Source organism: Hippocampus bargibanti, linkage group LG11, assembly GCF_051943395.1.
Source record: "Hippocampus bargibanti isolate YZ-2025 linkage group LG11, ASM5194339v1, whole genome shotgun sequence".
NCBI classification, from domain to species: Eukaryota; Metazoa; Chordata; class Actinopteri; order Syngnathiformes; family Syngnathidae; genus Hippocampus; species Hippocampus bargibanti.
The window spans coordinates 23,386,903-23,408,267 of NC_142744.1; the positions used below are offsets into that span (position 1 = coordinate 23,386,903).

The window sequence follows — 21,365 nt, forward strand, 5'->3', positions numbered from 1 at the left end:
TCAGAAAGTCCGGCCCCCATTTCATTTCCTAACGTCTCGTTAGGATACTCCTTCACAAACTACCTTGCTCCAGAATCAAAACAAAGGCTTCAGAGAATTCAGATTCGGAAAAAGATCCTTTCTTGTTACTCATCCAGTTATGAATATGATTCAAATAGTTCTGAAGAGGAAAGCATAAGTGTTTGCGATCGATGAAAGAAGTCATTCCATATCAATTCGAGCCGTGTAAGCAAAGCGCAGAAACTGGTGAAGGAGACGACATATGAAGCCTATATGAAGCTCTGCGTAAAAGCAATATAAGATCATCTTGGGTGATATGTGGCATATAAGGACATGAATAACAAATAATAAGCTACAAGATGTCAACATCAATGCAGATTACGGTGTCGGTTGTCCTTTAGGTCAAAGTCAAAGTCAGCTTTTTATTCGCTCAAATATGCTAATATGCATGACATACAGCACAGATGAAATGACTGTCCTCTTGGACCCAGCGTGCAAGGCACTTATAATGACTTTAACAAACATAATAAACACGAAAACGCCAATTTGCCGGTAGAGAGAGGGGACCTGTTTCTGAATTTAACCCTAAATTCATAAATATTAATTATTATCCATCCTTAGTTATTTCTTTATTACAGTATTGTTATAATACGGAGGGCAGATAAGAAATCAGCACAAAAAAATCTCCAAGCATTTACTTGCTTTTCTGTTTCAAAATGGAATAAAAATGTGTTTTCGTTGTGCTTAGTGACTGCTGTTTACGCCACACTTATTTGGCAGAATTTTAATAAATTGTCATCGTGAATGTTCCAAGATTGCAAGTCAAAGTGTTTCGTAAAATAACAAAACAGTTTGTTCAAAAATACACGGGAGGGGAAAAAATTGCAAGGAAATTCTCTTTCGTTCTAAATCATTCAGCCCTTTTTCCACGGTGAATCGTTTGTAATAAAGAAACTGACGTCAGACATCTGTGTCAGGAACGCGACCTGTTCAAGGCCTTCAAGATTCCAGTGGACACTTTCATGACCTTCATCATGACTTTGGAGGATCACTACCATGCAGAGGTGGCTTACCACAACAACATCCACGCTGCCGACGTTGTCCAGTCCACTCATGTATTACTTTCCACACCTGCGCTCGAGGTAGATGATGCGTACTGATGGAAAAATGATGAAGGGCCAGCACGACTGATAGTTTCAAAATGGATTTTGCCTGTGTGTGTGTGTGTGTGCGTGTGCGTGTGTGTGCGTGCGTGTGTGCGTGTGCATGTGTGTGCGTGTGTGTGCATATGTGTGTGTGTTTGTGTGTGTCGGTGAAGGCCGTGTTCAGCGATCTTGAGATCCTTGCCGCTCTCTTTGCCAGCGCCATCCACGATGTGGATCACCCCGGGGTTTCGAATCAGTTTCTCATCAACACTAGTGAGTTCACCGCGCGAAATCTTGGTCAGTTGGTTTATTTCAGTTGTTCGTAACCTGTGGGGAATTCCCCACGAGTGGGGAATAGCAGGCTGGCCAAGTGGGAAATGACGTGTCGGAAAAAAATAGACCTACCGCTGTGAGGCCGCGTTTTCATCAATGGTTGTCATTAAAAGCAAACCGAGGAACCGTTTGACTTGCGTTGTGCCATTTCTTCAGTTGAACCAAATATTGATTCGCTAGCAGCTCATAAACAAGCGCAAATGTCTCATTAACACTGTATTCTTGACTTATCATTGTTGTCATGGGGAACCGGGAGTTGGCCAATTGGAAAGTAGGGAATTGAGGAAAAAGGTTAAGAACCGCTGGTTTATTTGAGCCAACTTGAGCTTGATTCAAGTTTTCCCTGCCCCAAGACTCCGAGCTGGCCTTGATGTACAACGATGCATCCGTGTTGGAGAACCACCACCTGGCTGTTGGCTTTAAGCTTCTGCAAGAGGACAACTGTGACATTTTTCAAAACCTAAGCAAGAAACAGAGACACTCTCTACGTAAATTAGTCATTGATATGGTGAGTTGACTCCAGCCAGTGACATCAAATAAATGCTCTTCAAAATGAGGAGTCCTAAGAACATTGATGCAATAACAGGTGCTTGCCACTGATATGTCCAAACACATGAACCTGCTGGCAGACCTTAAAACAATGGTCGAGACCAAGAAGGTCACAAGTTTGGGGGTTCTGCTTCTGGACAATTACTCAGATCGCATTCAGGTGACTTTTTATTTATTTTTTTTCAAACTGAAAAGAGTGTGATTTGTATTATTTATGTATTTGTTTATTTATCATTGTATTTATGTATTGATTTAGCTGGCAAAAATACATCTTTGTTCTTATGAAGATTGCATTTTTTTTACTTTATTCAAATAATTTTGATCTCTTCGAAGCCTCATTTCTGGAAAATAAGAAACTTTTTATTTTAGTTTTTTTGCCATTTCATTTCATCACAAGAATAATGTTGGCTTTCCATCAGGATTATGTGAGCATATTCCTTTTTCACCATACGCTTCTTTGCCGAAATATCGTATTTAGCAAACAAATATGCCGACCATATCACTGCAGGTCCTTCAGAACATGGTGCACTGTGCAGATCTAAGTAACCCCACCAAGCCGCTGGAGCTGTACCTGCAGTGGACGGATAGGATTATGGTGGAGTTTTTCACCCAAGGGGACAGAGAGCGCGACAAGGGCATGGAGATCAGCCCCATGTGTGACAAGCACAACGCCTCCATTGAAAAGACTCAGGTAAAGTGTGTCCTCATCCTCACTCGCACTTGCGCTGTACAGTAGTAGTAATCAACCAATTCAATTCCAGAATATCTATCCGAGTGACCTGAGCTCAAATCATGACAGAAGCATTCACAGTGATACCTCGGCTTACGAACGCTTTAGTTAACGAAATTCTCGTTTTACGAACGTTAAATTCGTGAGAATATAATCTTGGCATACAAACTATTTTTCAGGAAACACACTTTTTTTTGTCCTCTATTCGCCGCCCCCAGTCTTCGGTTAAAGCTGCATGTGATTGGTCAAGAATGCAGCAGTGAGGTGGGCCGTGGTTACAGAAACACAGAGCTGCAAATTAAAATAGATAGGCAGACGACAGAGGGAGAGTAAGAAAGTAGATATAAAACAGTGAAATTTTGACTCATTTCAATGTTATTGATATTTCAGAGGCAGAGTGGAGAGTGCAAGGTTAAAATACCACATCAATCAGGCTCCACAAATAACCCGCACAGGGCAGCTGTACAATTTGAAGAGAAAGGAAAAGCAAGGAATCAGCAATTAATGCAGTATCTAGTGTGTCTGCCAGCATCTGTTGCTGTTGTAATATCACAACTTCCGAGATGTACAACCCAGAGCTCCTTGAGACACTTGATGCTAAAAGCTATCAATGCAGCTAAACAGAACACAATTGATGAGGAACTAGGTAAAGTTATTGCAGAGAAAGCACAGCAACTTCACTCAGATATTGTCCTGGGGCAACCTGGATGTTCGTCATCCATTGATGATTTCAAAGCGAGCCACGGATGGTTCGAAAACTTTAAGCGTCGTACAGGGATTCATGGTGTCATTCGTCATGGTGAGGCAGACAGTTCTGACGATAAAGCTGCCAAAGTTTACAAGGACTCATTCCTCCAGATGGTGGAAGAAGAAGGCTACGTTCCTCATCAAGTGTTTAATGCTGATGAAAGCGGCAACTCCATTCCATCAAGCCATCGACGACCATCACAAAGGTAAATAAAATGACTTTATTAAATAGCACAGTTTATTTCTTTAATTACAATACCATAGTACATTTATTATACAGAAAAATGTATATTTTGTGTAGTTTCAATGCTTAGAAAATTAGAAAGTAGAAAAGGATGTTTTATGGGGACCTGGGAACAGATTATTCTCATTTTAATGGTTTCCTACATTTTGCCTTCCACACACTTTCTGGGAACCAATTGCGTTCGTAAGCCAATGTATCACTGTATTTGTTTGTTTGTTTTTCAAGTCACCATCTTTTTGAAAAACAAAACAAACAAAAAACAAAAAACAAAAAATATTCACGTTGCACCATTTTGTACAAATGACCCAGAAAGTTGGGTCAAATTGACCCAAATAGCAGGCAGATCAGTCTTTTTTTGGACCCAATGTGATTATTTTTTTTTAATCCCGCTGCTTTTAGAATCACTTGATCCAAAAGGTATTGTCAATGTCAATTGTCACAAATGACCGTGAACTCAAATCATCAGTTCCCCTGATAGTGCAATAGTTCCACCTTGGAAAATCACATCGAAAATGTTCTTGACAAGCGCTGCAGTTGTCGAAAGTTAAGTCTTTTGGCACCTGGACGTATGGGTCTGCCAAGTTGGGAGGGTCAATCGGTGGGTGGGGGTTGCATCCCTCTCATCTGGTCATCACGTTTCAGGTGGGTTTTATCGATTACATCGTTCATCCTCTTTGGGAGACATGGGCCGACCTCGTCCACCCCGACGCACAAGAGATCCTAGACACTTTGGAGGATAACAGAGAGTGGTACCAGAGCATGATCCCCCGCAGTCCTTCGCCCAATCTCGAAGGCCCTGAAGAAGGGGGAGTCACTGGAGAAGCCCCAGGGTTATGTGCGGACGCGCCATGCATCGACAAGTTCCAATTTGAGCTGACCTTGGATGAGGAGGGAGAATCTGAGACGGAGAGCATCCCTGAGGAAGCGGGAGGCAACAGCGAGAATCAGGCATCTGGAACTGATTCTGGCAGAGAATTAGATGGCAGATCTGCCAAGCCGCTCCCTAAAACCATCACTGCGGATGCAACCAGGACGTTGTCTGCAGACTGCGATAAAGACATGGCAGCAGAAAGTGGGACAGACCCGGATTCAGACATCCGACTCGACACATAGCACCCGCCCCAAGTTCCTTTTAACTTTTTATTTGTTTTTTTTTTTTGTGTGTGTGCCTCCTGATTTTAGTGCCTCATCTGCTGCCACTCCACTTCTCCGAGCTCCACATCTCGGGAAAAGCCTCTCGATGAGGAGCACTTGGGTCCAAATGTGAAGTAAGTATTCAAGTTGAAGCAGGTGCTTGCATCCATGACAGAGAGGGGGTCGATTCACCAACACAAGTCTTTGGTGGCCAGTCTTTCTGACTGGCCATTTTTGTTCCGCCAGTCAGACACACTGTGGATATTCCACAGGGACTATGTGACAAGAAATATTCATTCCACCATGAAATGAAATTGTCTTCCTCTTTTTAGAGTTTGTGTAAAGATGCTGAAGAAGTGGCAAATGGCATGATACGCGCAATGATGTTAGCTTGATTAGCTCGTCCACTTAAACCTGGCTGAGGTTTTGCCTCATTCAAACGTGTTTCTCCCTTTGTGACAAACGACAGGGGGAGTTTCCCTGGCAAGAGGTTTTGCCAAATTAACAATTGAACCGTGTTGTTGCGTCTGGCCTTTGAAATCTTTGGCTGTGTCATTTTGTCTTGTCATAGAGGTCGTTGTCATGTAAGCTTGTCGCAAAATCAAACCGAGCAGACGAATATGAATGACTCCTTTTAGCCATTGGAAGAAGAGGTTTATAATGAATGATCACCAGGTTTTTTTGTTTTTTTACACTGTCCACTGCCTCCAGGTTGTTACCTCTCATTGTGTACTTGTGTGTATCCTTCAGTATCGGGCAATGTTTTTGGTACCTGGGTCTTAAGGGACTTTTTCCATCTAATTCACCATTTAATAGTGCCACTATCACGAACCAAAACACGGGTAAGATGCCACCTCCACCAGCTGGAGCAATAGTTATGTTACGACCCATAAATGTGTGTGTGTGTGTGTGTGTGTGTGTGTGTGTGTGTGTGTGTGTGTGTGTGTGTGTGTGTGTGTGTGTGTGTGTGTGTGTGTGTGTGTGTGTGTGTGTGTGTGTGTGTGTGTGTGTTTTGAATCATTCCCGTATTTGAAGCGTTTGACCATGTGCAGCATTTCTTACTTGCAGTATTATTGTTTTGCTGCTTTTATTTAGATTCTGTGCAAATATTTCTAGTTGTTGCTTGTTTATGTTTTTTTTTCTTTGTCATTATTTTGTTCGCCGCGCGTTCTCCCCTGTTGGTCACCATACAAAGAAAAATTGTGGTTGAAGAAATAACATCGACATAAAAAGCCTTAAAGGGCAACCGACGTCTCCGGACAAGTTGTGTCCATAATTTGTAAAATGGCTTCAAATGACTTCTACTGAGCGTATTTTACAAAGATTCCACCACATATAGCTATATTTTACGTTTTAAGACTTGCGCTGAATATTCATGAAGTCTTGTTTTTGAGTTGGTGACGAGTCCGTACGTGACGTCACTAAAGGAACGCCCCTGACAGAAAAAAGACTCATTGTAGCGGTCCTTCCATCACGTCAATGTATTTTGCTGTACTTGTTTGGTCTGGGGACCTCGTGTTGCACCCAAGAGCTGCCAGAAGGCCAGAAGAGGGCGTCCAAGCTCCATATAAGGAATTTATCAGCCTGTGGAAACGGAGGTGGCCACAGGAGGTCGCCATTTTGTGCCTCTTTTCTGGTGATCGATTTCCCCCCCAATGTTGCCTCAAAATGGCATGGAATAAATTCTTTAATCGATTGCAAACATATATGCTTTCCTCTTCAGAACTATTTGAATCCTATTCATAACTGGATGTGTAACAAGAAAGCATATTCTCCGAATCTGAAGCCATTGTTTTGATTCACAAGCAATGCAAGACGTCTTGGCGTGACGTCACGAAATGGGGGCGGGACTTTCTGAAAATGCCCAATTCGCAGCTCAATTTTTTGCAGATTTTGGACACTTCACGTCAGTTTTATTGGTGTTTTGCATTTGACTAAAAATATCATACTGCATGTTTTGGGTATTTTAGATCCTATAAAAGTTTTTTTCTGATGTCCGTTAAAAAACAAAAAAGTGACGTTGGTTGTCCTTTAAAGCGGTGCAGCAAAAAGATAATAACGAAATATGATCATTTAATTGTAAATGTAGGTCAGTACAGTGATACAAACGCATGGTTCTGCTTTGTTTCAACTGTCTTTCCTTTTCATTTGAAGACACGTGATACCGGTGGGAGTGGGGCAAATAGGCCAGTCGTTAGTCAGGAATGTAGGGACAATCAGTGGGACCACAGGGAGTGGTCCTCTGCTCCCCCCCAACCTGAGAGTCGGGACCTATCATAGCTGTGTCCGGCGCCGCCATGTCCGGGCATTAGGGATATAGAAATAGGGCCGATACGACCAGTCAGACTTTAGTTCGCTGACGAAGCCTCTTGGATAGGAGGCGAAACGTCCGACACCTTGAAAGAGGTACAGATGACGGCTGAAGAAACCTTCTCATCGATGGACCACTCCTGTACGACTGAGAGCTTACACAGACAAATTCGCCCTCATTGTGATTTGGAAGTGCTTTGAGTCAAACCCCGAGCGCATGGAGGCTTTGAAATACCAGCTGCACATAGATAAAATGTTACATTCTGAGTCACAGCCACTGACTGTCGAACGTACATTAGCATATTAAAGTCGGGTTTCTACCCGAAGGAAGATGTATCTGTTGTGTCAAAAACAAAACAAGTCAGGCTCATCCCCCTCCTGTGAATCCATATTTTGCTCTTCATCACAGACATCATGTCAGGCAAGCATGACACAACCCGGACTGTAGTTTCCATTTTGCCGTAGGCTACTTTCCACCAGCGCCAAACTGATGAAGTTGGTTGAATGTAGCATCTTGTGTGCCAATCTGAGCTTTCCGCCAACGTTTAAAGTGTAACTAATATTGTCTTAAAGGACAACCGACACCATCTTTTTGTTTCCTAACTGACATCAGAAAAATGTTTGATGGCATCTAAAATACCCAAAACACGCACGATGATATTTTGAGTCTAATGCAAAACCCCAAGAAAAAATGACTTAAAATGTCCAAAATCTCAAAAAAAAAGAAAAATGAAGTGGTCAGTTTCAGATGGTCCCGCCCCCTTGTTCCTGATGTCACGCCAAGACGTCTTGCCTTGCTCGAAAATCAAAACAATGGCTTCAGATTCGAAGAAGATGCTTTCTTTTTACTCATCCAGTTAGGAATATGATTCAAATAGTTCTAAGAGGAAAGCATACATGTTTGCAATTGATTAAATAATTTATTCCGTGTCATTTTGAGGCATCGGGACAGAAATGGAGCACCCAAAACATGCAGAAGATGGCGCTCAAGCTCTGTTGGAAATGGTCTGATTTGTCTGCTGGGGATTTGTGTCAACTCGTATCAAATAGTTGTCTTGGTGCAACACACAACGATTCATCATCGCGTTATTTATGTGTTTTCCTTCTAATTTTGCCATCAACACGGATCAACACGAAGTTTTCAGACCAAACAAAGTACCGCAAAATGCATTGTGTGTCGCTTTCTCGGTCAGGGGCGTTCCTTCCGTGACATGACGTCAGGAATCATCACCAACTCAAAAACAAGCCTTCCTGAATATTCAGCGCGAGTCTTAAAACGTAAAATACAGCTATATGCGATGGTATCTTTGTAAAATGCGCTCAGTAGAAGTCATTTGAAGTGATTTTACAAATTATGGACACAACTTGTCTAGAAGGCGTCGGTTGTCTTTTAAAGCAATGGTGTCTTTTTCTATCTTCTTCTTTTACTTTCGGCTTTTCCCTTCAAGGGGTCGCCACAGCAAATCAGTGTCCTCCATCTTTTTCTATGCAGTTGTGAATGACTGGTGGAGTATATTTTGATTAAATGTTTTGCTAATACAAACCAAGCACTTTGTTTTGTTTATGGTCTAGTAGTTTGATGATGCATATACTGTGTGTGGGTTGTAGTTAAGTGGAATTCCCGGCTGTATATCAGGACAGCTGTCGGAGAGTAGATTTTGGCACACAGTCAGTGTTTGAAATAGCGTCTGGCCGGTGGCCCGGGGCGTACAACTTTTACGTCGGGCGTACAACTTTCAAAACGTCTCGGCCCGGATGGCGTACAACTGCTTCAAAAAAAAAAGCGATTTATTTTTCTTCAAATCAATTGTTTGTTTTACTCAATAAAGCAAAAGCCACAAACAAAACGCGACGAGCCACGTGGACTCCACTCCACTCAGTGAGTTTCAAACCTCTGAAGTACACTTTTCACTCAGGACTGCACCTTGACTGAAAAGTGTACTTCAGAGTTTTGAAAGCCACTGAGAAAATGGAGTTCACGTTGCTTTTAGCAGACAACCAACGCAAGTGTTGCTTTTTACACCATGACGATAAGCGACAGCCGGAGCAGAATCTCCAGTACAACACAAGGTGTATTACTTCCTTAATTAAAAAAAAAAAAAAAAAACATTTAAATTTGTTGGGGGGCGATTAGACGTCTTTGTTTTAAGTTGTGAAAAATTGGGCAGGCAACTTAATGCAACTTTTCGGAGTTGTCTGCCCGGGTGTCCAGTAACTTCTTTTCATGAGTTTCAGACACTGACACAATACAGTAAAGTCTCGTTATATCGATATTCAAGGGAGTCCGAAAAAATATCGATATAACCGGGACTATCGATATATCAGACCCTGTTTGCATGTAATTTTCTCCGTGCGTGCAAAGAAATAGTATCGATATAACCGGGACTATCGATATATCCGATATCGATATAACGAGACTTTACTGTACTTTATTTTTCTGTGTTTGATGCACAACTTTGATGACATATGAACAGCATAATGATGTAATTCTAGCATTTTGTTGTAGCACCAGTGATTCTATTCTCTTGTTTCTCGCGAAAATCTCGCCTGAGATTTTCTCACATTTTTTTTCTCACCAGAACACTGGCCAACATACTGGAGGAAAACATGTGCAATGCTTTCTGTCACCACTGGCATACCATGAAAACTGAGGTCGATGGCACAGCTTAGTTACCAGCACAACAGGCACATGTATTTTTCTCACATTGGTCCGTGTACTGTTTATTCATTATTTCCACATTGGCTGCGAGACACAATGGAAAAGTAGACTTTGTTAGCGCAAGGTTTTAAGCTCATTTGTAGGATGATGCGACTCGTGGGTCATGTTTTAAATGTTACTGTGTTATATTTTGGTTTGTTTTAGCCTAATATTTGTTCACCCACTTTTCATGGGTGTGAATAACATAGTGTGTGTTATTCACCTCATTCGCCTCAAAACTCATTTTCTTGTTTTGTGGCAGATTTCCATGCATTTTTTTGAATTACTTCCCTTGTGCTGTCTTCCTGTTGTCATTCCACACGCACAAACTATTATTGTTTATCCAAAGTAAAGGTTCTGGTCTGAAGCGGTCCGGTTGGTGTTGTATGGGTTAGAAACGATAACCACCCCTTTGAAAATTCTCTCTTGTTTAACTGCGGGTGTTTGTGCCCTCTTTCCGACTAGAACAGTATGCCTTGCTAATTAAAAAAACATGTCACTTTTCATGTCGTCCTTGCTTCTTTGAAAGGAAAAGAGCCATGTCATACATATAAAGAACACCTTCATCTAATACGTCTGTGAAAGCTCTCAGTCGTACAGGAGTGGTCCATCGATGACAAGGTTTCTTCAGCCATCATCTGCGGTACAATGAGGTTAAAATCTTAGCGAAAGAAAATAGATGGTTTTAAAGGGGTGGTGTGAGGTTGAATTTGGATCGTTTGTACAACTGACTGCTTAGACAACATAGGCTGAGTTATGCTGATGAGGTGATACCAGGGCCAATAGGGCAATCGGGCCAGAGAGCAGGGACCAATCATAGCAGAGTCCGGCACCGCCATGTCTGGACAATAGGGATATATATATATATATATATATATATATATATATATATATATATATATATATATATATATATATATATATATATATATATATATACAGTAAAGTCTCGTTATATCGATATCGGATATATCGATAGTCCCGGTTATATCGATACTATTTCTATGCACGCAAGGAGAAAATTACATGCGCGCAGGGTCGGATATATCGATAGTCCCGGTAATATCGATATTTTTCAGACTCCCGAGAATATCGATATAACGAGACTTTACTGTATATATATATATATATATATATATATACAGTGAGACCTCAACTTACGAACGCCTTATAATACGAACTTTTCATCATACGAACGTCAAATTTATAAATATTAAGCCTCATAATAAGAACTATTTTCATCTTACGCACTTCGGTGGAAGTGTGTATACATAAATACATAATCTTCTGCGGAAGAACACGAAAGCACACGACCTTCGGCTCTGGCGGAGTGATCTTCGGTAGCGCTCGCATTTCCACACCCCCTCTCATTACATGCACATATCGATCGCCTCCTTGCAGCTTTTTGCTTATAATTTTACGATTATGGCACCGAAAAAAACCACCACATGCTCGTGTTCAGCCCAAGAAGAAACAAAATAAAATCACCGTCGCTGAGAAGAAGGAGATGTAATTGAAAAACACGAACGAGGTGTGCGTTTGTGTGATTTAGCGACATAGCGCGGCTATGCTAAGTCCACCATCGCTACCATCCTTCGCAACAAAGAAGCTGTCAAAGGTGAGTCTGTTGCAAAAGGTGTTTCCATGCTCTTAAAGCGACGGTCTCGGGCAATCGAAGAAGTTGAAAAACTTCTGTTAATTTGGATTCACGAAAAGCAGCTATCCGGCGACGGCGTGAGTAAAGCTATTTTATGCGAGAAAGCACGGCTAATTCACGCCGATATCGCCATGCGCCAACCTGGAAGTTCGGCGCTTATTCAGGATTTTAAAGCCAGTAACGGATGGTTCGAGAACATTTGAGGGCAATGTTGGCAAAGTGGAATGATGTGCAGGCTTTTACCGAACACTTCCATCCAGAAAAGACTGGCGATGACAATCATCAACATGATGAACGATAATGTGATGCCTCAACTTCGTAAGAAAGTTGAACGAAAAGAAAGCAACAGGTGTCAATTAAGAGGTTTTTAATCAGCAAAAAGGATGAGGAGTCTCCAAAGAAGCAAAGAGAAGCCACACCAGAGGTTAAGTTACCAACAGTCCTTATGGAAGGTGACTCTCCTTCCATAAGCCATCAATGACCATCAAAAAGGTAAATACAGCTTTATTTTACAGCACAGTTTATTTCTTTAATTACAGTCCTCGTGTAATGTGCCTCTCTTTCCAAACAGCAAGTCCCTTTGACCTTCGACCTCCAACGCCATTCCATCAAGTCATCAATGACCATCACAAATGTAAATAAAGTGACTTTATGATACAATGCAGTGTATTTCTTTCATTACAATACCATAGCACATTTATTATGCATAGGATAAGGTATGTTGTGTGTAGTTTTAAGGCTTATTTAGTTGAAAAATATATTTTATGGAAACCCGGGAACGGATTATTCCCGTTTTAATGGTTTCCTATGGGATTTTTTTTTCGAGATACACACTTTTCACCTTACACATTCTGTCTGGGAACCAATTAAGTTCGTAAATTAAGGTCTCACTGCTTACCTTATACTCCAACACAGTAGTGGGCGCCAATTTCCCAAGTACGATTTAAAAGGGGCGTGAGTGAGAGCGAGTGAGAATGAGGAGGGGGGCGTGGCTGCGTAAGGACACTGCCCAGAAGTTGTCGAATCGATCCTGAATAGAGTAACGAAGGTTAACTAAATATGGTGCTTTCGTTTGCTCCGATTTGGTTTCCTCTCGGCTGCGTGGAGATTTTATTATGTTTTTTTTTTGCAGAAGTCGTCTCGAACGAAACCTTTCCAGGTCACAACGTGAATTCTACATCTATTGCCCACATTAATTCCACACACGACGAGTCTGTGGAAAGTTCCACGTTGGTCTCCTTTGATTCACTTCACACACGAGTTACACGATGACCCAAATTGCAAATGAACAAGCATTGAATGTTGACTTCCTGCCCTTCTCCGACGCCAACGATTGACGGTAACCAAGAACTCATTGTATTTAAATGCCATTGCTATGCTATGGCGGCTATTTCAACAACTTCGAAATGTGCAATTGTTGTGGTGTTTTCAAGAACGAAGTTAAAAATCTCAGCGTTTTATAGCATATTTGCTGTGCATGAAATATGAGTGCTTATCGTAGGGATGTGACAACATTTTTCAATCATAATTAAATCAATTATCAGTCAACAATTACATGCCACATTAAAGTGCATTTAAATAGCTTTCAAATGATGTGTAGATTATTGTTCTCTGACAAATAATCAGGAAATAATGGCATTTTTACTTTTCGAAATATGAAGGGATTTTCTGCGTGTAATGAATGACACAGTGAAAACAATGAAAATCTGTGACCGACTTCTTTATTACAGTTTAAACTTTCATAATTTTGAAGCATCTCGGATAGTTTTGAAGCATCTTGGATAATAAGCGAAACGTCCGACACCTTCAAAAAAAGTACAGATGACGGCTGAAGAAACCTTTTCATCAATCATAATTTTGTTAATTTTTGGCAGATCTTAACGAGTAAGATACCATTGGAAAGCTTTTGAAATTCGAAAGAAGAACAGAAAAGATTAAAAATATAAATGAGCAAATATCAACGATCGAATACAGGCAGATTTTCGTTAGAAATCCAAAATGGCTGTCACTGAATACGAGGAAAGAACATTGCGAACTCGAGAAATATACATGCTAATGCTTGTTTATTGCTTGAAACTTGGCAGTTATGGATATATATATATATATATATATATATATATATATATATATATATATATATATATATATATATATATATATATATATAGCGGCTGGATAGCTCAGTTGATAAGGCATCAGTTTGGCATATGGGAGACGAGGGTTCGAATCCCACTTGTGGCAGAAAAAATGAGCAGAAATGAGCACAATGACATCATCCAGTGTGGGTCCTTGGGCAAGACCCTTCACGCTAATGCCTACCTCATACAATGATGAGAGACAATAAATGGAATGACATGCCGGCTCAGACGTCGCCCGGCCAAACAAGGTCTGCGTCAGGTGCTGGGGAACCAGAGCACCCTGATGAAAAATGGGCTACTGGAACAAAGCGGAGATGGACGAGATGCGATAACATGGCTCTGTTGGAATGCTACTACTCAAGCAACCCTAGTCAGAGAGGTTATATGCGGAGAATGGGGGCTGAATGGTTACTTCGAAACCCACAGTCACGGTTGACCACGAAACAACTCGTAGCTCAGTGTTCCAATATCCACAAACGGCAATTGCTATCACAACTTGAGATTGATGAGGTACAACACAAATTCCGAGGTGAAGGGCCCCAGGCTGCCACATCACAGGAAGAGGTTCAACCAGAGATTGGGAGGCAAGCCCCAATGAATAATGAGATTGGGAAGCCAGCCCCAATAAATGAAATGCTGAGCGAGGCAGCAAATGACCTGAGAGATAAGATCATGGCAAGAATGAAAACTGGGCAACGAAGGCACCGATTACAACGGCTATGTGAAGTACCACCTGAAAGTCTCATGGAAACTGTGAATGCAGCACTGAGAACGATCCCGACCGGAACCATCACGGAAACCAATGAGCTGATATACACCTCAGCATCAGTGATCCTAGACATGCTTGGCTACAAGAGCAACCATGAGAGCCACGAGATTCATTAACCACCATGGAAAAGACGGTTGGAGGCCAAGATCAAGGCGGCTCGGAAAGATGTGAGTCAATTGACGGAGACCCAGAGAGGTGTGAATAAAAGGCCAATACCCAAGAGGTACATGCAGATAACCATACCTGAAGCACTCGAAACTGCTAAACAAAGGCTCCAGGCCTTGGCCAGTCGCCTAAAGAGGTACACGAAAGAGAATGAGGCCAGAAGAATAAACAGGCTGTTCGCAACACAACCTGCGAAAGTGTACGCTCAGTGGCAGGGTTCTAACAGCAGAGCAGACCCTCCAAGGCTGGAAACTGAAAGATACTGGAAAGGCATATGGGAGAAGGAGGTCGCACATAACAGCAGTGCACAATGGCTGGTGACTCTGAAAGAGGAGCACAGCAACCTCCCTGAACAGAACCCAGTTACCATGACAGCGGCAGATCTACAAGGAAGAGTCTCAGGTATGAAAAACTGGACGGCACCAGGCCCTGATATGGTCGACACCTACTGGCTAAAGAAACTCACAGCTCTCCACGAGCGCCTAGCAGCACAAATGAACCAGCTGCTGATGGATGGTACTCACCCAGAATGGCTAACCGAAGGGCGAACAATCCTGATCATGAAGGATTCCTCAAAGGGTGCAGTTCCTTCCAACTATCGGCCAATAACCTGTCTCTCCACAACATGGAAGCTCATGTCAGGCATCATTGCGGCTAAGATAAGTGGACACATGGATCAATACATGAGCAAAGCACAGAAAGGCATTAGTAGAGATACTAGAGGTGCCAAACATCAGCTGCTGGTTGACAGAACAGTCGCTCAAGACTGCAGGTCCCGACATACCAACCTGTGCACAGCCTGGATTGATTACAAGAAAGCATATGACTCGATGCCACACACATGGATCAATGAATGCTTGGAGTTGTATAAGGTCAACAGGACCCTGAGAGCCTTCGTTGCAAACTCGATGAGGATGTGGAAAACCACACTTGAAGCCAATGGCAAGCCACTAACGCAAGTGTCCATCAAATGTGGCATATACCAAGGTGATGCACTCTCCCCACTGCTGTTCTGCATAGGACTGAACCCCCTCAGCCAGATAATCGCCAAGACAGGCTATGGATACCGCCTCAGAAATGGAGCTACGATCAGTCACCTCCTCGACATGGATGACATCAAGCTGTATGCTAAGAGCGAAAGGGACATAGACTCCCTGATCCACACAACCAGGATCTACAGCAGTGATATCGGAATGTCATTCGGGCTGGAGAAATGTAGTCGGATGGTGACTAAGAGGGGCAAGGTAGTCCACACTGAAGGGGTCTCACTCACTGAAGGAACAATAGCAGACATTGAAAACAGCTACAAGTACCTCGGTATACCACAGGCCAATGGCAACCTCGAATTAGCAACAAGGAAAGCGGCTACGACCAAATACCTCCAGCGGGTGAGGCAAGTCCTCAGAAGCCAGCTCAATGGCAAGAACAAGACCCGGGCAATAAACAGCTATGCCCTGCCAGTGATCAGATACCCTGCAGGAATAATAAGGTGGCCAAAGGAAGAGATTCAGACCACGGATGTCAAGACCCGAAAACTCCTCACCATGCACGGAGGGTTCCATCCCAAGTCCAGCACCCTGAGACTGTACACAAGCCGTAAGGAAGGAGGCCGGGGACTAGTGAGTGTGAGAGCCACTGTCCAGGATGAAACATCCAAGCTTCATGAATACATCAAAGAGAAGGCTCCAACGGATGATGTACTCAGAGAATGTCTCAGCCAATGGGGAACAGAGGATGAGGTGCTGGAAGAGGGACAATCATGGGAGGAAAAGCCCCTACACGGGATGTACCACCGAACCATAGCAGAAGTGGCTGATCTCAAGAAGTCCTATCAGTGGCTAGAGAGGGCTGGCCTAAAGGACAGCACAGAGGCACTCATCCTGGCTGCCCAAGAGCAGGCCCTGAACACCAGAGCCATAGAGGCAGGGATATACCACACCAGACAAGACCCAAGGTGTAGGTTGTGCAAAGAGGCACCTGAGACAATCCAACACGTAACTGCAGGGTGTAAGATGCTGGCAGGGAAAGCCTACATGGAGCGCCATAACCAGGTGGCTGGCATAGTCTACCGAAACATCTGTGCGGAGTATGGACTGGAAACCCCAAGGTCAAAATGGGAAACACCTCCCAAGGTGGTGGAGAATGACCGAGCAAAAAATCCTGTGGGACTTCCAGATACAGACTGACAAGATGGTAATGGCCAACCAACCAGATATCGTGGTCATAGATAAAGGGGAAAGGAAAGCCGTTGTTGTGGATGTAGCGGTCCCGAGTGATGGGAACATCAGAAAGAAGGAACATGAGAAAATCGAGAAATACCAAGGGCTCAGAGAGGAGCTGGAGAGAGCCTGGAGGGTAAAGGTGACAGTCGTGCCTGTGGTGGTCGGAGCACTTGGGGCAGTGACCCCCAAACTCGACGAGTGGTTGCAACAGATCCCGGGAACAACATCGGATATCTCGGTCCAGAAAAGCGCAGTGCTGGGAACAGCACGGATACTGCGCAGAACCCTCAAGCTTCCTGGCCTCTGGTAGAGGACCCGAGCTGAAATGGGGACAGACACCACCCATGGTGGGTGAGACGAGGATTTTTTTTTTTTATATATATATATTCTACCACTTCTATGAGTTATAAAAATACAACTTACTCACCTTTATAAACTGTAGCGTTAGCAAAAAGAGCGTCAACTTCAATCCATTATTTTTCTCGTTGTCATTTTGGGAAATTTCAAGACCCAGCATGGAGGGAAACGTGTGTCATACGTCCTCATAAACTCAAAGTATTATTGGTGAATGACCACTGAGGGTACCCACAGTTAGTGAGTGCTCTCCTGATATGTTTTGACTCCAGTCAAAACATATCAGGAGACTCCAGTCAACAAATGTCAGAAAGAAAGAATAGGGAATGAAACCAATAATTCTCAAGATACAAAAAGGAGAGGAGTAGCAGTACCTTACATTGAGGAGTTTCTGAAAAATTACAAAGAGTCCTTTGGCAACACAAAATTCCTACTTATTTCAAACCGATAAACACGTTAAGGCTTTTGCCTGAACGTGTTTAGTGCATCCAGTTTAGTGCATCCAAAAGATAGGCTACCAAATTAAAAACAAAGTAATGTAGTTTATTCCATACTTTGTAAGAATGAACATTTTAAAGAGCAGTACATTGGGGAGACTCAACAAATCCTCAAAAAAAGACTTTATCAACATCGCAGGGATAATACTAGTGGGCCTCAATCGGCAGTACATTTGCACCTAAAAGCTAGCAACCACTCATTTGACGACAATGAGGTTAAAATCTTAGCGAAAGAACATAGATGGTTTGAAAGGGGGCTAAAAAAAGCTATTCTTATAAAACAACAAAATCCTTCATTAAAGCGGTCTGGTGGGGTGAGGTTCAATTTGAATCGTTCATACAATAGCCTGCTTTGGCAAAACAGCTTAGGCAACATTCGTAATGCTGATGAGGTGATGCCGGTGAGAGTGGGGGAAATAGGCCAGTCGTTAGTCAGGAATGTAGGAACAATCAGTGGGGCTACAGGGAGTGGTCCTCTGCTCCCCCCAACCTGAGAGTAGGGACCTATCATAGCTGTGTCCGGCGCCGCCACGGCTGCACATTAGGGATATATAAATAGGGCCGATACGACCAGTCAGACTTTAGTTCGCTGACGAAACCTCTTGGATAGGAGGCGAAACGTCCGAAACCTTCAAATTTGTACAGATGACGGCTGAAGAAACCTTCTCATCGATGGACCACTCCTGTACGACTGAGAGCTTACACAGACGTAATAGATAGCTAGCACGCTCGTTGGATAGCTAATAGAAAGCAAATAACTAGCTAGCTAGGAAGCCAGTTAGATAGCTAGCTAGATAGCTAAATTTCCAGCTAGATAGCTATCTAGAGGACTAGCTAGCGAACTAGCTAGATAGCCAGCTAGATAGCTCACAACGCAAGGAAGAAAATATTTTGTGAATTACGTTTTAAAGTACGATTAGTGCTTGTATGCGGAAATAAAATAACTGAGATGAAAATAGAAGATATCACTTTGGCCCAAAAAAAAAATAAATAAAAAATAGCACGGACCGTGACCTTGTTCTTGTGAAATATGAAAATACTATTTCCCTTCGACTCATCCTCCTATTTTTGCTCACGTTTCCAACTTTAATGTCGAAGATCACCATCCATCCATTTTCCAGACTGCTTAATCCTCATTAGGGGCACGGGGGTCGCTGGAGCCGACCCCGCCGTCTTCAGGCACGAGGCGGGGGACACCTTGAACCGCTTGCCAGCCAATCGCAGAGAGACAAATAACCATTCACGCGTACACTCACACCTAAGGACAATTTGGAGTGTTCAATCAGCCTGCCATGCATGTTTTTGAAACGTGGGAGGAAACCGGAGAACCCAGAGGAAAACCCACGGTTCAGGGTGTCCCCTACCTAGTGCCTGACGACAGCTGAGATAGGCTCCAACACCCCCGATGACCCCAGTGTGGATGAAGGTGTTCAGATAATGCATGGATGGATGAAGATGTGTACGCACTTAATCAAACTGAATGGAATTCAGTCCGACTGGACCCTCCGCACCCTGCCCACCACCTTTTCGAGCTACTCCCAGCAGGCAGGCAGGTGCGACCGATCCATGCGCACCAAATCCAGCAGATATTTAAACAGTTTCCCCCTTCGCCATTAACTCTCCAAACAGTAACCCAAATACTGTATAGTGCTTCCATTTGTCTTGTGATGATACTCGTGCAGCGTGTTCTAGCGGAGACAAATTCCTTGTGTGTTTGTGTTCTACATCCTTGGCAATAAAGATGATTCTGATTCTTAATTGTGTTCCTTTTCCTTGGTTTATTTCAACTTGTCTTCATTGGACAGATTCACATTTACAGAAACTGCAAAAATGTCCAATAAAAATGTGAAAAGAGAGCAAAGGCAAACACTTTCTTAAGGTACTAGAGTTGCACTCGACACTATAAACAAGTGAGTTGTCTCATGCCATGACCATTTTCTTCTATGGATGTTGTTACAGGGGGAGAATGAAGGCAGCCACTGTGAGTAGGCTTTTTTATGCTTTCCAATGAAACATATGTGATTGCAAAATGGTTAAAATGTTGATGTGTCAACCGGAAACAAATTCCTTGTGTGTTCTACATACTTGGCAATAAAGATGATTCTGATTCATCAACTGATGATAGAACGATTGTGATGTATGTAGCTGTATTGCATCACAAAGTGATAGAAAGTCTGCTGACGAAGTTTCTTGGATAAGAAGCGAAATGTCCGACACCTTCAAATTTGTACAGATGACGGCTGAAGAAACCTTCTCATGGATGGACCACTCCTGTACGACTGAGAGCTTACACAGACGTGATGATAGAAAGCAAAAATATGAGTCCTCAGGAGGCCAGTACGGAGATCGGAAAAGGTTAAAAAAAAACTACAGCACTTAAAAGTCTACGCAAAAGAAGCTTGTTGTTCTATATTCACACATCATTCAGACATTTTAAGTCCCAACTGATTAAGATTTATAGATGGATAGCTAGCTAGATAGATGGCTAGCTAGCTAAAGAGAGAGAGCCAGCTCGATAGAGAGATAGCTAGCTTGAGAGCCAGCTAGCTAGATCAGAATCAGAAAACGTCCCACAATGGGGATATTTGCCGTCCACAGTAGCAATTTGAAAGGGGATGGGGTGGGGGGGGGGTCGTCGAAGGACAGAAAGAAGATTTCTAAGCATAGCAAAATAAAAATGTCAACTGTAAATGTGCAAAACTGTTTGAAAAAAACTACATAGTGCAATTATCAAGAAAGGCATACTGATATAGTATGTAGCTGTATTGCATCAACCCGTATTTGCAAGTGTCCAGTTTTTATCTGATTATTGAGAATTGCAAAGCCTGACAGCATTCGGTAGGAACGAGCGGCGGTACCTCTCCTTCTTGCAGCGCGGGTGTAATAGTCTCTGGCTGAAGGAGCTGCCCAGTGCTGTCGGGGTGGGAAGGAGGATGTGGGAGGGGCTGTCCATCGTAGCTTTTAGTTTAGCTAGCGTACGTCTGTTGCCCACCTCCTCCAGAGAGTCCAGCCAGCAGCCCAGGACGGAACTGGCCCTCATGACCAGGCATTCCAGTCTTTTTCTGTCCCGGGTGGTGATGCTGCCTGACCAGCAGACAATTCCATAGTGGATGGCTGAAGCCACCACAGAGTCATAGAAAGTCTTTAGGAGTGACCCCTGAACTCCAAAAGACCTGTTTCCTGAGTAGGAAGAGGCAACTCTGTCACTTTTTGATGAGGTCATCCGTATTTGTAGACCAGTCTCGTTTATTGTTGAGAGTAACACCAAGGTACTTGTAGGAGGTCACCCTCTCAATGTCCGAACCCTGGATGTTCAACGGTGCAGGTGAGGATTGTTTCCTGCAGAAGTCCACCACCAGCTCTTTGGTTTTCCCTGTGTTGATCTGGAGGTGATTCTGCTGGCACCAGTCCACAAAGTCCTTTGTCAGTCCCCTGTACTCCCTATCGTCTCCCTCTGTAATGAGGCTGACAATAGCTGAGTCGTCAGAGAACTTCTGAAGGTGGCAGGTTGGGGTGTTGTAGTTGAAGTCCGAGGTGTAGAAGGTGAAGAGGAATGGAGCCAGGACTGTTCCCTGCGGCGCTCCGGTGCTTCAGAGAAGCCTGCCCGACTCACAGTCCCTACCCTCACGTATTGCGGCCCGTTTGTGAGGTAGTCTGTAATCCAAAATGTGAG

At 43.1% G+C, this 21,365-nt stretch overlaps 1 protein-coding gene across 16 annotated transcripts in view; it reads left to right on the plus strand.

Moving 5' to 3' along the window:
• The window catches only part of LOC148891965 (3',5'-cyclic-AMP phosphodiesterase 4C-like), an 84,729-nt gene that overhangs the window by 52,713 nt on the left and 10,651 nt on the right, over positions 1-21,365 (plus strand). For 6 of the 16 annotated variants that reach the window (XM_089007883.1, XM_089007884.1, XM_089007885.1 and 3 more), the window contains 6 exons: positions 978-1,142; positions 1,319-1,418; positions 1,832-1,986; positions 2,065-2,187; positions 2,536-2,718; positions 4,391-9,763. In XM_089007883.1, coding sequence (XP_088864009.1) covers positions 978-1,142; positions 1,319-1,418; positions 1,832-1,986; positions 2,065-2,187; positions 2,536-2,718; positions 4,391-4,861 — 1,197 coding nt within the window. In that variant the 3' untranslated portion in view covers positions 4,862-9,763. The other 10 variants (XM_089007887.1, XM_089007888.1, XM_089007894.1 and 7 more) reach the window with 9 other exon arrangements.